This window comes from Cricetulus griseus, chromosome 6 (genome assembly GCF_003668045.3).
Source record: "Cricetulus griseus strain 17A/GY chromosome 6, alternate assembly CriGri-PICRH-1.0, whole genome shotgun sequence".
NCBI classification, from domain to species: domain Eukaryota; kingdom Metazoa; phylum Chordata; class Mammalia; order Rodentia; family Cricetidae; genus Cricetulus; species Cricetulus griseus.
This window is the reverse complement of record NC_048599.1, coordinates 138888078-138904277: the sequence shown is the minus strand read 5'-3', so window position 1 is coordinate 138904277 and position 16200 is coordinate 138888078. Positions and strand designations below refer to the sequence as shown.

At 52.3% G+C, this 16200-nt stretch overlaps 1 protein-coding gene across 7 annotated transcripts in view; it reads left to right on the top strand.

Annotated features, from left to right (window-relative positions):
- Sardh (sarcosine dehydrogenase) overlaps positions 1-16200 on the top strand; it is a 63269-nt gene that overhangs the window by 27094 nt on the left and 19975 nt on the right. For all 7 annotated transcript variants that reach the window (XM_027423018.2, XM_027423019.2, XM_027423021.2 and 4 more), the window contains 4 exons: positions 1682-1820; positions 3484-3597; positions 7440-7587; positions 11715-11808. In XM_027423018.2, the coding sequence (XP_027278819.1) occupies positions 1682-1820; positions 3484-3597; positions 7440-7587; positions 11715-11808 (495 nt within the window). The remainder of the gene's footprint in view (positions 1-1681; positions 1821-3483; positions 3598-7439; positions 7588-11714; positions 11809-16200) is intronic.

Sequence of the window (16200 nt, the reverse complement as noted above, 5' to 3'; positions counted from 1 at the left end):
AAATCAGTCCCATTCCCTTTTCACTGTCATTATGGAATCATTTGTAATACAAACTCTAGTCCTTTTGTATGAAAGTCTAAAGCTTTGATGATGTCCAATTCATCTCTCTTACCCTTGTGTTGCTGATGCCTTCAACATCATGTCTAAGAGACTGGCCGGGGGCACAAACACATACTTCCGTGCTTTCTTCTAAGGGGTTGTCACTTTAGCCCTTGTGTCTACAACCCATTTTGTCTGGAGTCTTGTGTGTGGCATGAGGAAATACTCAGGCATCTTTCTTTTGCATGTGGATATCCAGTTGTTGAGTGGACTCTGTCCGCATGGAATTCTCCTGGGATCCCTGTTGAAAACCAATCTCCATCAACATGAGGTTGATTTCCAGACTCTGGGCTCTACCCCATTAGTCACATGTCCATCACTAGCTCAGCCCAACACTGTTTTGTCTACTGTAGTTTTTCCCCCCAGCAAGTGTTGGATATTTTGTCTACTGTGACCCCCCGCCGCCACCCCCTGCCATGCCAGCAAGTGCTGGAATCAGGAAGTGTGAACACATTAACTTCTTATTTTTCAAGATTGTTTATGATACTCTGATCCCTTGAAATTCCATGTGGATTTTAGGGTGAGCTTGTAAACTTTGCAAGGGACCCAGCTGAGGCTGTGCTAGGGATCTAATCAGATCTACAGATCAACTTGAGTGTGTGGTCACCTATGGGCAGTGTATCTTCTGTCCCATGAACTTTGAATGTTTTGGTCATCATTTTCTCTCAATAACGTTTCTTCAGGGCCTGAGGAGAGGGCTCAGTCAATACAGTGCTTGCTGCACAAGCATGAGGAACTGAGTTCAGATCCTTAGACTGTATACAAAAAGGGTGTGGTGGCACACACCTTCAATCCCAGTGCTCTGGAAGCAGAGGCAGTTGGATCTCTGTGAGTTCGAGGCCAGCCTGGTCTACTCAACTAGTTCCAGGACAGCCAAGGCTACACAAAGAAACCCTGTCTAGAAAAACCAAACCAAAATAACAACAAAAATCTAGCCAAGCCAGTCTAGCCAGTGAGCTTCAGGGTCAGTGAGAGACCCTGTCTCAAAAGGTAACACAGAGAGCAATTGAGGAGGGCATCAGGTATCAATCCATGACCTCCATACATGCATGCACACATGTACACACATGCGTTTTTAACTTTTCATTTCAATTCGACAACAGTCGAATTTCTGTTGTCAGGCTTACTTCTAGATATTTTTATGGCCCTGGGGGCTGTGAAAATGGAGTCACTTTCTTGCTTTCTCTTTAGATTGCTCTGTGTTAATGCACAGAAATGGAGTAGGTGTTGTATATTGGCCATCTTTCTTTCTGCTTGTTGTCCGTTTAGTTTACTTTCTCGATAGTTTCTTCGAGGGCAAGGCAGGGTCACTAGCTTGAACTTGTGGTCCTCCTGCCTCTGCCACCTCAGTGCTAGAATGACAGGCCTGTGCCACCATGACTGGTTCTCATGGCTGACAGAGCCTATTTATGACTACGTGCTCCTGCTCTGGAGAAAAATGCACTGTGGTGGCCCCCGAGCTGGGATGACTGAGGTGGGGAGGGCAGTAGTGGGGAAGCTCTGAGTAAATGTGTCAGGAAAGGCCCAGCCCCGTGTCCCCGCTTCAGCACCCCGAAAAGCCTTCCTCCACTGGGCCTTTCAGATCCAGGAGGAATGTCTGGCCTGCCGACGGGCTGCAGCCCTGTTCAACATGTGTTACTTTGGGAAGTTCTACCTGCTGGGGGTGGACGCCAGGAAGGCCGCTGACTGGCTCTTCTCAGCAGATGTCAACCGACCCCCAGGTACTGGGCCCAGGGTGGGATAGAGCCATTCCTCTCCTACTTCAGTTTCAGTTGGAACTCATGGCCTGGCCATGGGCACATGGATGAGGCAGCAGGCAGGGAGCCTGCTGTTCTTCCCAGGCTGATGTCTGGCCCTCTGTGTCCTGTCACCAATCCCCAACCCCATGGTCTTGCCCCTCCTCCATTACTTTTTCCATCCTTTCTTCTGTTCCCTTTCTGGATCCTGTCTTTCTTTGCTCACAGAAGAGATACATGGCCACAAGTACTCAGCAGTACCTCCTGGCACTTAAGCCCGGTCACTTCTCCCCATCATCAGGGTGCTTTCCCTATGTGGGGTTGCCAGAATTAAAAACCCATAATGCTTAGTTACATTTTAATCGTGAGTAAATAATGACCAATTTTTGTTATGGTGTATCCCATGGAATATTTAGGATAATCATCTTTTTTGCCACCCACCTGCCGTTGTCTTACTCATCCACCCACCGTCCTCGTCTTTATTCCTTTTCCATGGCTGTTGTAACAAGTCCCACAAGCTGGGTGGTTTAAAATAAGATGGATTATCTCCTGGTCCTCCAGGCCAGAGGCCAGAATCAGGGTTTTGGCTAAGCCCCTTGCTCCAAGATTACGAGTGGGCTCCGGCCTGCCTCTTTCAGCTTGGTGGGGGCCGGGAGCATTGGCCTTGCTTGGGTTTCAGCCCCCTCACCCATCTCTGCCTCTGACACTGAATGCTGTGTCCCCATCTTTTCTCCTTGTATGTGTGTTGGGGAATGTGGGTGCGTTTATATGCAGGTGCAAGCAGACGCCAGAGGACATTCTTGGTTGTCTTGCCTCAGGAACCATCCACATTGGTTTTTTTAGAGACAGGGTCTCTCACTGGCCTGGAACTCACCAAGTAGGCCAGGCTGGCCAGCCAGGTAGGACCAGGGATTGTCTTATCTCTGTCTCCCTAGCATTGAAATTTTTTTTAAATGTGGATCCTAGATATTGAACACACTGAGTCATCTCCCTAGGCCTTAACTTTCTTCTTCTTGTAAATAGTCCTACTGGCTGGGAGGCCATTCGAATGATTGTCTCTCACACAGTGTTGTAAAGAATTTACCTCCAAGTAAGGTCTCATCTACAAGTTCTTGGAGTCAAAAATCCTAGTATGTCTATTTGTGGGGCATGATTCAACCTAAGACATCCCGTGTGCAGCCATTCGGCAGCCACCAGCCCCATGTGCAGCAGCCGGCTTTGTTCCTGTGAATCTTCCAGCGGCTCCACCCACCTGCTCACCCCCTACTACCACCAGCTGCCTTCCAGCCCTTTCTACCACCCTTTTCTCCATCCATGTGCTCCTACCCAGGGTACCCACCCTTCTGCCTACCCTACTCTCCTCACTCATCTGCCCGCTGTTCATCCACACAGCCATTCACTTACCCCATAGAGACTGCTTTTGCCATTTCAGGCACACTGCTGATGGTGGTGAGGGAGGAGCCAGGCAAACATTTTCAAAGAGTGTCCCTCCCCAAATGACAACCATGAATGACCTCATCATTAGTCTGGTTGGTTGAAATAGAGTCACAGGGTAGGAGGTCTTACGAGGAAGACCCGCTGTGGGGTCCTTTAGACTCTGAGGAGGAGCAAGCTTTGGTGAAGCTTACACCTAGGTCCTTGTTATCAGGCTCAACGGTATACACCTGCATGCTGAACCACCGGGGAGGCACTGAGAGCGATCTGACCGTCAGCCGTCTGGCCCCTGGCACCCAGGCCAGTCCCCTGGCCCCTGCCTTTGAAGGTAAGGCTGCTGTGAGAAGCCCTGGCATGGATGTGGCCTGCTCAGGGGGCTGGTAGTCCCTGGTGGCCAGAAGGTCAGGAAGGGTTGTCCAGGACGACTACATAATAATCTGTCATGTCCACTTGTGGTTAGGACCTGGTGATTAGCGGTCTCACTTTAGGCTTAATGCTGCCTCTGTTCAGGCGAACATGCTGCTGCTCTGAGCACTCTGTAATTATGTCTTTGAACCTGTTGGTACTGTGGCATGTTGGAGAAGCCTTGGTGTGGCTGACTCAACCCAACTGTCCAGGTTAGGGGAGGCCACATGTCCCACTCAGAGTTCAGCCTCTTCTCCCTGACATCTGGGTTGGTCCTAGTTCTTGAGTCATCCTTAGGCCTAGGCAGGTCCCTTGGTACTTGGTTTAGTGTCTACACTGGTACCTGGGTGACCTCTGTGTCCCTCCACTTCTCCTTGCACACTCCTAATGACAAGAAGCTCAGCACTTCAGTTCTGCTTGTGCAGCTTTTGCTGTTATATCTAAACAAGATTGCCTCCTGTCACCCCGACCCTGGGTTCTTCCTGTCACTTTCCACAGGTGCAGTCCATCTCCTTTCCCGTGATCTATGTCCACCAGGAGGAGAGGGGACAGAGTGTGCATGTCTTTTCTCCAAGAGGGCATTGATACTTATAAGAGAGTGGCTTACAGAGAGGAGGAATCAACTGTGTGGCTCTCTGGGCTGCCATCCAGGAGGGTGACAGCAGCTAGTGATGGCCCATATGGATCCTGGTTACTTTCTAGATATTCTCTCTGTTCCTGAAGCCTCCTGGGACTAAGTCTCAGTGGACATAGGCAGGGGTGGGAAAGGAAGGATGCTTATTCTCCTTATCTGTGTGTGATACAGCTACAGTTCTGATTTTTCTTGTATTGAGGGGGGGATTGAACCTAGGGCAAGCATATTCTAAGTACAGTATCCTTGAGCTACGTCCTTACCACCATTTTGTGTTTGTGAAATGGGGACTGGAGAGCCTCCATCCCCAGCTGCTACAGGAAAGAATAAGGGCTCAGAGGGGCTAAGAGATTAGGTGGGGGCTCCCAAGCTTCAGTTTCCCATCTTGGCAATAATGACCTTGCTGGAAGCTATCAAGTGCTTTGTGACACATTATCTTGTACCTCCTACCCTGCACCACACAGTTCCTGAGGCTGAGTGCTTGGGGGAGGCCTCCACCCAGGGGGCAAGGCTGGATGATCCAGTGAGCCCCATGCTCTGGAGGCTGCGGATCCCAGGGCTACCCCAAAACAGTAGAGAAATGGCTCCTGCACTGACGGGCCCTGTGATGCGTATGCAGTTGCATTATGTATATATTTAATATGCATGTTAATTATACATATGACTCAGAGCTCCAGTAAGTCAAGAGAATGTGACAATTTACATGTGATCAAGGCTGTGTACTAAGCAGCTGTCAATCTTGGAAGCAATTTTAAATTATCTTTATTCATATTTCTTAATATTATAAAAGGTGTACTTGCTTGTGGGAAACACACCGACATAATGAAAATGGCATATAAGACCTGCCACCCACAATGCTCACCCCATACCTGGAAATGGTGGAGAGGAGTCTGGGGTGAGACTGTGCCCCTTGGCTCTTGTGCCTTCACCATGTCCCAGGCCCTGCACTCTCTGTAGGGCAGCCGAGTGGGGATAGCTGCCCAGGGCAAGCGGCACATTATTCTCAAGCCAACTGGTAGAGAACTCAGGCTGGTAACAGAATGGGGGCTGAAGTGTGCATGAGGACATTGGTGATGGTGGAATATCTTTTGGCAAGGGGTTGAGGACACTGCCCAGAGTTCAAGCATCCTCTGGTAACTCCAGCCAGGGATCAGGGAGCCTTCTTCTCTCTCCTTCCCTCCCTCCTTCCCTGCCTCCCTTCCTCCGTCTCCTTCCCCCTCCCTCTTTTCTACTCAGGAGGACGAAGGGAGGGACACTTTGGTGGGCCCTGACTGATGCTCTGGTAGCATTTCCCCTTGGAGGCTCTAAGTAGCCCTATGCTGGGACCAGGCCCATTGTACAGGTGGAAATGGAGAGGCTCAGAAAGATGAACATTGAGGCCAGCAAGCTGCAGACAGTGCAGTCGGACAGGGTGGCCAAAGCCTGTGTGCCTCCCAAGACCGCATCCTTCCATGGATGTTGTGTGTTCCTGTGAGGTGTCTCCGAAATAAAGGTTTGAGGGATCAGGGCTTCTGCCACCCATGGCTCTTTGGGGTGCATCACTAGTGTGAGGGGAGTGGGTGGAGGAATAGGCACAGGGCCGAGGTCTGGCTGTCATAGACTCAGCCTATTACAGAACTCTGCAAGGTTGGGGTGAGAGGGGTTCCAGGAGAGGGCATTATCTGGTCATGGAGGTGGAGAAGCAGCAAGGGAGAGGACTGGGCAGGATGAAAGCACCCCTCAATAGAACCAAGTCCCAAAGCAGGGGGAGCTGCAAGGCTGGTGGTGAGGACCTCAATGTTTGGGCATGAAGAGGCCTTTGAAGGGGAAGGGAAAGGGAGCATGTAAATATTGCCATTCTGCCCCAAACCCTGCTTCCTGTGTCTGCTGTGGCTTTGCCTCCTCCCAGCAGCCCTCAAAGGCGGTTCCAATTGCATCCTGATGCCTAAGCAAGTGATCAGGGCCCAGAAGCTTAAGGACTTTGAGGGCCTTCACTGCAAAGCAGAGGAGCCTATGGGAGTCAGTGAGAAAGGGGGTCAGAAAGATGGGAGGCACCATAGAAACCTCCCACCCTGCCTTCCTTGTGCCAGGTTACCCCCCCACACACACACACAACTGGTCCAGGGGGTGGTAAAGGCAATGGTTCAGGGATACCCGACTACCACAGGTCATAGCATCCGTTCCAATGAGAACTTTTTTGAACCTTGAATCACAGATGGCATTACTGATATTGGTGAGCTTGTTTACTAGGTCCACAGCCACTAAATTCTGAGGCTGTGGTTTCCCAGAATGTCTGGCAGAGGTGAGCTGGTGTCCAAGGGAAAGCCACCCAGGGCCTGTGTGGCTCTGCGGATGCCCTATGGCCATAGGAACAGTGGGTTTCACCTATTCCCAACACATGTCTCCTCCCTGAACTTCTGGGAAAATTGATGTGCTAACATCCTGGGTGATTCAGGTTGTATTAGCCATTTCTCTCATTGCTGTGACAAAAGCCTCTCGAAGAAGGAGCAGCTCATCAGTTCACAGTCCAAGCACACAGCCGGGAGAATATGGCAGCAGGACCTTGAGATGACTGGTCACGTTACATCCACAGTCAGAAAGCAGAGAGATGGATGCTTGTGCTTAGCTCACTTTCTCCTTTTTATTTAATCTAGGACCCCAGCCCAAGGTGTCACCCACAGTCAGGGTGGGGCTTCTTACCCAGATTAACTGAATCTAGAACCCCTCTCCAGACATACTCAGAGGCCCTGCCTCCTAGGTGATTTTAGATCTTATAAAATTGACCATCGAGGTTAGCCACCACGAGGGGACTGTTGCCTGTAACTCCCATCTCTAAGCCTGGCCCAGTGAGCTTCAGAATGGCAGAGGCAGGGAGCCCAGGGGCATGGGATATGTTAATGATGGGAACTAGTAAGGTTGTTGAGACTCAGAGAGGGAAAAATATTTGTCTGAGGCTGCTTAGCCCTAGTGGTTGAGGCTGGATAGTACCCCTAGGACCCGAAGGCACCAGAGAAGCAGGTGGAAGCCTTTGGCACTGCCCATTGAAGGAACCAAGCTACACCCTTTCTCCAGTAAGAATCTGGGGTCCCTTAGGCCCACCCTCACCTTGTTCTCTGTCCCAAGGTCCTGTTCTAAACCTGGTGCTTCTCCTCTAGGGGATGGCTACTACCTGGCCGTAGGTGGGGCTGTGGCCCAACACAACTGGTCCCACATAACTACAGTTCTACAGGATCAGAAGTTCCGATGCCAGCTTATGGATAGTTCTGAAGATCTGGGCATGCTCAGCATCCAGGGCCCAGCCAGGTAAGAAGAGACAGGGACCTGATACCTGGGTTACTGGGTGCCCCTATGTGAGCCTTCAGGCGAGCCCATGGGCAGAACCACTCATCTGAACAATGGGTGACCTGACAACTTGGGGTGTTACATGGGCTGAGTAGTTTTTAAAATAACAGGTTTGGGTCAGCCCTGGACCAGGGTCAGCTTAACTCTGCAGCCTTGCGTTCTGTGAAGACCCCTTAGAGTCTCTGGTTGCTATTATTCTTCTTCATCCCTCCACATAGACAGAGCCAGGCCAGGAGTGGACCCACTCCCATGTGTAAATAGAGATCTGAGGAGAGGCCCCCCCATTCTCTCTGTATGCCAGACAAAGCCATCAACCATTGAGGCTCTATAATTCTCAGCTGAGCCTTGTTCCTGATGCAGGAGGAGTCAGAATCTCATGGGGACCCCTGTGTGCTACTGAGGGTCTTAGACACAAGGATGTGTGCCGGGTGTGCACAAGACCACTCTGGCAGAGCTTTGGGGAAGGGGCAGGATAGGGGAAACAAGAGGAAGAACGAATGCGCTGTGAACAGACACCAACCAAGTACAGTCAGTTGTGGTGCCCGAGCTGGCCTAGCCCCTGCCCCTGATGCTGCAGAGAGGCTGTGGGTTGGTGGTAGGTGTTTTGTTGCTATGTTGAATGTCTGTAAAATAATGACCTAAGGGAGGAAGGACTTGTTTTTAGTCACAAGTTCAAAGATTAGGGATGGGGGTGGTGGAGAAAGGGGGAGAGAGAGGAGAAAAAAGAGAAAAGAGAGAGGGGAAAGAGCAGAGAGAGAGAGGAAAGGGGGAGAGATTGAGGAGAAAAGAGAAGAGAAGAAGGAAGAAAAAGGGAAAGAGAGATGGGCAAGAGAAAGGGGGGATCTCACGTGACAGGGTTATTCCTTTTCTTTTTTATTCTGTCTGGTGCCCGTGTCGCTGACATTCAGAGCTGGTCTCTGAAATAGCTCCAAGGATAACACCTGGCGGGTCTCCCTCTTGATCTAGGAGGTGCCCCTCTGTCCAACAGCTGATGAGGTTTACCATATCAGGTGGTTGTGAATTCTCTCTTCTTATTGATGTATCAGAGGTAGAGACATTTCCAGGGTCACACAGTGCCTGGGAGCCAAGGTATAAGGAGATGGGAACCCCCATCTCTCATAGTCCACCCTAGTCGCCAAGTCAAAAGCCCTCATGAGAAACTGCGTCTGAACTGGATAATGTTTTTTGGTGACCAGCAAGGTGCCATGTGTCGGTCCCACAGATGCATCCCTGTGCTTGGTGGATCCCCTGGGCCTAGGCTGGAAGTGAGGGCAGAAGGGAGTCACTTCTTGTGGGAGGGGCAAAGGGAAGAAGCATTCCTCAGGAAGGGCTGCTAGGATCCCCAGGGGGTCAGAATGGTGACATCTTTTCCACCCTGGGTGTCCTGCTGGGACCCTGACTAGTGAGCTCAGACTCTGCTGTGGTGTCAGTTTTCCCTGGTGCCTTGGGGTTGACCAATCTAGCGACTCCTGGCTGAGTCCAGACCCTGGCTGCTGCTCAGAGAACAGGAGGGCACCAGGTCATAGTGTTTGCTGAGCGCCTTTCAGGGACAGCTGGCTGAAGGGTCTTGAGGGGCCAGGAAGAGGGGCAGGTGGTGGGAACCACACTACAAGGCTGCCACATGGGGACAGGGAAACCATTTATTCAAGTGTTTAGAGTGGTTGATTAGCATTTGGCGGCAGGGCCCAATGGTGCTGTGGGTGTGGCTTCCAGCCCCTCCCCCGCAGGGTTATTGGAGCCCATAGGTCAGCTTGAAGGAATAGAGTCCCACCTGCTGCAATAGAAGCCTGGCCTTCAGGAGACTCCAGCTTCATTGAGTAGTGACCTTGGATAGGGCCTGGCTATTTTTAGAATGAGGGAGGCAGGTGGGTGAGGAGGGAAGGAAGGGGTGAGGATATCAGACAGTCAGATCAAGGTACAGCCCCAGGGGACAGCCAGGTGGCAGCCTCCAGGCTGGCAGCTCTCCTTTCCACCTCCAGAAGGCTCTCCTCCTTCCCATATGAGTAGTAATGTCACCAATACAAACAGGCCTAGTTATGGGCCTTTATGGGGAGCACTTAGCACAGCACCTGGGTCATGGAAACTGCTACTATGTGAACTGCTACTCGGAAGAACATTCAGGAAGTTGGCTATCCCGGAGCCAGCCAGTATGCTAAGACTTTACCTGGCTCTTGACCCTTAATGAACTTCATTCAGTTCAAACAGCTTCCTGTGGTTGCTGGGGACACACTTGAGCTATGTGGGATGGTCATAGTTGTCAGCATGGGCCCCAGGCACTGGACACATGTTTTTGTGGTTCTTTCTGTAAGGGTTGTCTAGGTCTCCATTTAGCAGCCAGGGCTGAGGCATGTGAGGGGCTGGGACTTGCCCTCAAGACTCCAGGTGACCCTTTCCTCGGGCCACCTGTTCTCTGAGAAGGACAGCATCCTTGGCAGACCTGGGTGACTGTTCTCTGGAGCTGACACCCCAGCCTAGGTTCCAATCCTCCAAGCCCCACATTAGGAGCCATCTGTAGCTCCTATGCCCTATGAGGAAGACAGCGCAAGCCCTATATATCCTGCCAGGCTACCTCTCTGTTGTGTGGTTGCCCCAGGGCTGTGAGAGCCTGGGTTCTAGGAGGTCTGGTTGCAGTAGAGCTGAGCTGAATCTCTAGGGCTGGCACCACGTGGGGCTGGGGTTACATAAGGATCTTGGCAGAAGGCAGCGGCTGAGCACCTCATGCGGGCGTGGGTGGTAGCTCCCAGCTCTGTGTGGTGGGGATTTGGGCTGACTGCACTTCTGAGCAGTAGCTGCAGCCCTCTGGGACCCCTGATGGGTAGAAGTGAGGGCGTTTCCAGCCCTAGGGTACATGCCCTGTTGCCTGTGTCGAGCCCAGATGCTTATAATTGTGTGCCAAGCAGAGGGTGGTATAAGGTCCTGTTGGCAGGGAGCCCCTGGCTTAGAGGGCTGGGCGTGGCAAAGGGAGAAAAAAAACGCCAGAGGCCTCCTGTAGTCACACAGAGACACCTGTGGGACCCCTGGGAAGAAACCTGACTCAGACCCATATGTCTAGGGGCACTGCCTAGAGCAGGTGACTGCTGGCTGAGTCAAGAGCTGAAGGGTGACAGAGGGCTAAATGTGACAGGGAGCAGGGTGGGAGTGTGGAGGGACATAGGAGAGGTGACCTGGGAGGAGACACGTGGGCTTGGTGGTGGCGACCTTGGGGCATGGGCCCATAAGATTTTGTATATTTAGCAGCAGGAGGGCCTGAGTGGGGCTGCAGAGGAGTGGGGAGGTGGGCAAGGGAGATTGCAGGGCTGAGACGGGTGAGGAATGTGCTAGAACGTGCCTCCATGGTGGGCATATGAGTATGAACCGTGTTGTGGTTTAGGAAATCAAGGGACATGACGGTAGGAGCCACTGTGATGTGACACAGTTTGGGGAAGACGAGTCTGGTGCTGCAGGGTATTCCAGCTAGGTACAGTCCCTGTCCTTAAGAAGGCGATGTCTACCAGGGGATGGGACTCTAAGTAATCTCTCTACCTCCTTGTGACTCCTGTGAGGCTGAGACCCATGACAGACAGGACACTTGGGCTTGGTTGGAGGATGCATAGGATGGTGGTGGTGGTGGCAGTTGGGCTGGAGGCAGTGATGGCGATGGTGGTGGTGGTGGCGGTGGCAGCGGTGAGGGTGGCAGTGGAGTGGTGCCCTACAGTGTCCTTGTGCTCTCCTGCTGGCTCCTGGCTACTCACTACAGCTTGAACTTTGACTTTCCTATGTAAAACAGAGACCACCATTGCCAACTTCTCTCAATGGTGACTTGGGTGAGATCCAGAGTGCTTGGCAGTTGCATAACTTTGTAGTTACCAGCCTGAGGCCAGAGCTCATTTGTGACCTGGCCTTCCAGACTCTGCCGGGCCCTGACAGTCCATAGGAAGGTGGCTGTCTCACATGGTGGCACTTGTGGCGTGTACCTACCAGAATGTCTAGATACATACCATTTGTTGTCTTCCTTCCTCCAGCATTGACCCCACTGCCTTCCTGGCCCTGGCCGGGAATTCTGGAGGTGTGTATGACTCACTGACTGACGACTCTCTCCTTGTTCACAGCCGTACCATTCTCCAGGATGTTCTCGATGCTGACCTGAGCAATGAGGCCTTCCCCTTCTCCACTCACCAGCTGGTGAGAGCTGCAGGGCACCTGGTAGGTAGCCGTGGCCACCAGCCTCTAGGGTGTGGGTGGCAGAAACTCCTAGCAAAAGTGCGGTGGGCACAGGAGGCTGTTACTTAAGGCAAGTCTATCTCTTGGGCCTCAGCCCCAATGTCAGAGACTATGGCAGCCAGCCTGACTCTGGAGGGACTCAGAGAGGGGTGACAGGGGCCACGATGCTGTGCCATGTGTCCACTGCTTGGTAGCTGGCATGTGCTAGTCTCATCTGGGAAGAGCCTTCATTGCTCCAACATTTGCCTTTGTACCCTCTCCTCAAAGCTGCCGAGCATGTCCCTCTAAGCCAGGGTGACTACTGCCTCCCTAGAAACAACAGGGCTGGGTACAGCTGACAGTTCTCCAGGTTCCCATGTCTCCTGGGGAGGCTATTCCTCCTTCCTTGTGATCATCCTGGTATTGTAGATGTTGGAGAGCCTGGCCAGATCCCCAGTGCACCTCCACTCCAGTTTCTAGAAGTCCAAGGCCAAGTTGCAAAGCCCACCTCTCCTGCGGTTATGGATGTCATCTTAATCAAGGTCCCCTGGACTTCAAGGGCTCTCTAGGAGACCCTGGTAGGGAGTCATCCCTAGCTCCAGGCCGGCCCCTTTATTTCCTGGGCCTCAGTCTCCTAGTTGGAAAATGCACATGTGATTTCCACCTGGACTTCTCAAGGCTGAGGGAGGGGTTGATGGCGCACACACCAAGTGCCACCACTCTGGCCTCTGCTCACAGATACCGGCAGTGATCCCTAGAGGTGACTATGGGAGGTGTGTCCTGACGAGGCTGGCTTGCCCACTAAGGTCACCCTGGATCATTTATTTCCTGATGCTTTGCAGTGGCCTCAGGCCTTGCTGAGTGAGGGTTGCTTCCCTAAACTGAGTTCAGAGACACTGGGTGTCCTACCCAGGCTGTCCAGCAAAGGAGTCCCCAAAGAACGAAAATCTATGCTGGCGACACACATTGCCTGCAAGTGGGCCAGGCCACTGCTGGGCATGTCCTGTCCTCTCTTCTTGGCCATCTCTAGGTTGTTGAGGGGAGAGTGTGGAGGAGCATCAGTTGGAGAATGAGATTTCTGCCCATAGAGGGGCCAGACATCCTGGGACCAGGCTGGGACCTGTCAGCAATAAACAAAGTGACGCTGAGTGCTAGGGAGGATGCTGCCAGAGAGAACGGGCGATAAAGGCAGCCACGCAGGCTGCATTCCACCTCCCCTCTGGAAGCTGCACCAGGCTTCAGGAAGTGGGGTGGGGGTTCTCTGTCTAGCTTGTTTCCTGCCTCATTAGTGCAAAGCTGTTTGCTGGGCTCAGAGACGGTAGGGTCTGAGAGAGTGGCACGGTGGGATCCTAAGATGTGGCAGCCTCCAGATCTCAGGACTCTAGCTTGGGTTGTCTATGGGGGCATCCTGGGGGCATCTGTGTGGTCTAGCAAGCATCCAGAGTCCAGCTTTGGTTAGGGCTGGGTTCTGATTGTGGAGGAGAGGAAAGCGTGTCTCTCTTCCACTACGCTGAGGCTTGGCATAGCCTCAATCTGTGTGTGGTTTGGATGTTCATGGAAGGCAGACCAGGTGGGAACATATCCCCTCCTGTCAAGATCAGCATCCTCCCCCCATCAGCAGGACCACCGTGGGGGGAGCCGCATGGGATTTCCAACTCCAGCTGCTCCCTCCTGTGGGACCCTATCCTGGCCATGGCCGCCTCCCCAGCCCTCCCAGGCTGCCTGGGAATCTTCACCTGGGGCCTGGGAGTTAGGCCAGGGCCCAGGCTGATACAGAGCTCACACTGCCCAGGATCATGGGTAGGCCAATCCCAAAGTAGGTGTCTGGTTTGGGGGATGTCCTCACTGACTATCTCTATCTCCTGCCAGGCTGACTATGGTGGCATAAAATATGGATGAAATAATGTTTATAGCCCAGCCAGATGGCACAGGCCTGTCATCCCAGCTATGCAGGAGACCTAGGCAGGAGAATTAAAAGTTCAAGGCCAGCTTGGTCAACTAAGCAAGATCCTGTCTCAAAATAACAAGTAAAAAGAGAACTGGGAATAGCTTTGTTGTAGAATGCTTGACTAGTATGTGTGAAATCCTGGGTTCAGTCCCCAACATTGTAAAAAAAACAAAGAGAAAGCCAGGTGGTGGTAGCACATACCTTTGATTCCAGCATTCATTCCAGGAGGCAGAGGCAGGTGAACTTCTGTGAGTTCAAGACCAGCGTAGTCTACAGAACCAGTTCCAGGACAGCCAAGGCTACACTGATAATCCTGCTCTCCAAAACAAAGCAACCCACCTCAAACTTTCTCATTCTGTTTCCAGCCATGGCTGCACAGCAAAGGTTGGGAACTGAGCCCAAGTCAGACTCGACTTCTGCAGCACAACCTTGGGCCATGATCTTCAGCAGCCCTGGAATAGGGTCATGGTCCAGAACCCATGACACGATTGCATAATGATGGCCTTCCCATGTGGCAAGGACACACTGACAGGCACATGTAACCCGCCTCTTGGACGTGTTGTCAAACATGAGAAAATTGAAGAAGGCTGGCCCATCCACCCTTACAGGCTATTCCATTATCACATCTGCCTGTTTGTAACCATGCCAGGCCTGCTTTCTGCATAGTAGCCATGGTCTGCATACTGCTTTGTTCTGTAGTGGTGCCAAAATCCATGCTACTTGTTTGCAATATGCAAGAACCTGTGCCCAGTCCTCTGCCTCAGTGGTACCCATGCTCAAACAACATGGGGTCCATTTCTTGCTCTTGGGAGCAGCCTAGTGGTATGATTTCTGTCTTAAGAAAGTAACTTGTATGCCAACTTACTGAATCAGAGACACAGCTTGCGCTACCCACTTATTCTTGGCTGCATTCTTGAAAGGCAAGTGCTGCCCTAGACCTAGTCGGATAGAAGACAGTGCTCTCAAGACCATAGTCCTTGTCTTGGGGAGACTGGATATAAAGTGAGCTGGTAATCCCAGAATCCTGCGTATCCCTGAGCTCTGCCCAGAAGATGGTACATGAAAGAATATTATGGAGAAACCTCAGGTCCCATTTCAACTAGCTGATCACACAATGGGGCTGTCAGATAGGCCTGTGTCTTTGAGGCCAGACATGAGTAATGCTTCATCAAAACTGCTCTCCACACCCCGCCCCCCGCCCGGCAGTTACTGCCAACGTACCTCCTGGTGCCATGTACCCATAGCACCATTGTGGACCCTCAGAGAGTTCTGGTGTTTGGATCTAAACTGGTGGTTTTATTCTTATTGTACAACTTATTTCCTCTGCTCCCCCAGCAGCCCCTCCCCTGGCTTTAGAATGCATTCCAGATGTGTTGGCTAGGAGCACCTGCGGGGCTGTGCCAGATCCAGCGCTGAGGAGGCAGGTGCAGCCCCCACCCTCTGTGAGTGTATCCCCACCCTTGGGCTCAAGGGAGCCTGCAGCTGCAGTCCAGGGCGGTGGAGAATGGCTGCCACTGCCCAGAAGCTGATGGACTGAGAGCCCCTGGGAGATGCACACAGGGAGAATTGAGTCTTGGTAAGAGAAGTTTGATATGGAGATGCTAGTGTCTCAAAGTGAGGCCTATGCTTCGGGTACCTTTGCCTGCGGATTGCCCATGAGGCCAGTAGTTGCTTTGTACTTCTATCCCCTTGTCTTTTCCAGCATACATCTCACCTGTTGGGCCTGCCCTAAGATTAGAGGGACAGTCACTATGGGATAGCATCAGGCACCACTGTCACCCCATTGTCAGCAACCATGAGCCTGAGGCCTGGCTTCCCAAGAAGAGCCAATGTTCCAGTGGTTCACTGTAACAAGAAAGGTCTGTCATGGTGTGGTTCAGTCTCCACCCAGAAACATTTGATGCTTGTCCTTGAGCACAGCCAGCTATCCTTGCTTGTCTTACCTCCTCAGAGGTCATGACCACACAGATTGGGAGGACCTCTGAGGACAGGGCTTGCCAGGTAGTTGAGCACAGCTCCCAGGATATGTGGGCTGGGGTGAGAGCACAGACGCTGGCTGCCGCTGAGGTCATGTAAGACTTGCCCCGCCAGGGAATCCTGTCCCGGTTGCCCCACCTTCTCCCAAGGGCCCCAAAAGAGTGTTAGGCCAAAGAGAACAAGTTTGTTCCTTGGTGCCCTTGCTGTGGTTTGGGCTAACCTGGAAAGCTGTCCCTCAGTGTGGCCCAGAACACACGTCCAAGGTGGCTTAAGCCCGCCTTTCCTTGGCCAGCATCGGAGTGGCAGTTCAGCCACTGGTGGCACTTAAAGCAGCAGAGGCTGGCTGGGCATAGCCCTGGCCCCAGTGGCGGGCTCACAGGCAAGAGGGAGGAGGAGCAGAGATATGAACCACACACATGAAGGGTGGTATAGACTGACGTTTCTGCACTGCATTGCTCTCAGAGCTGGGA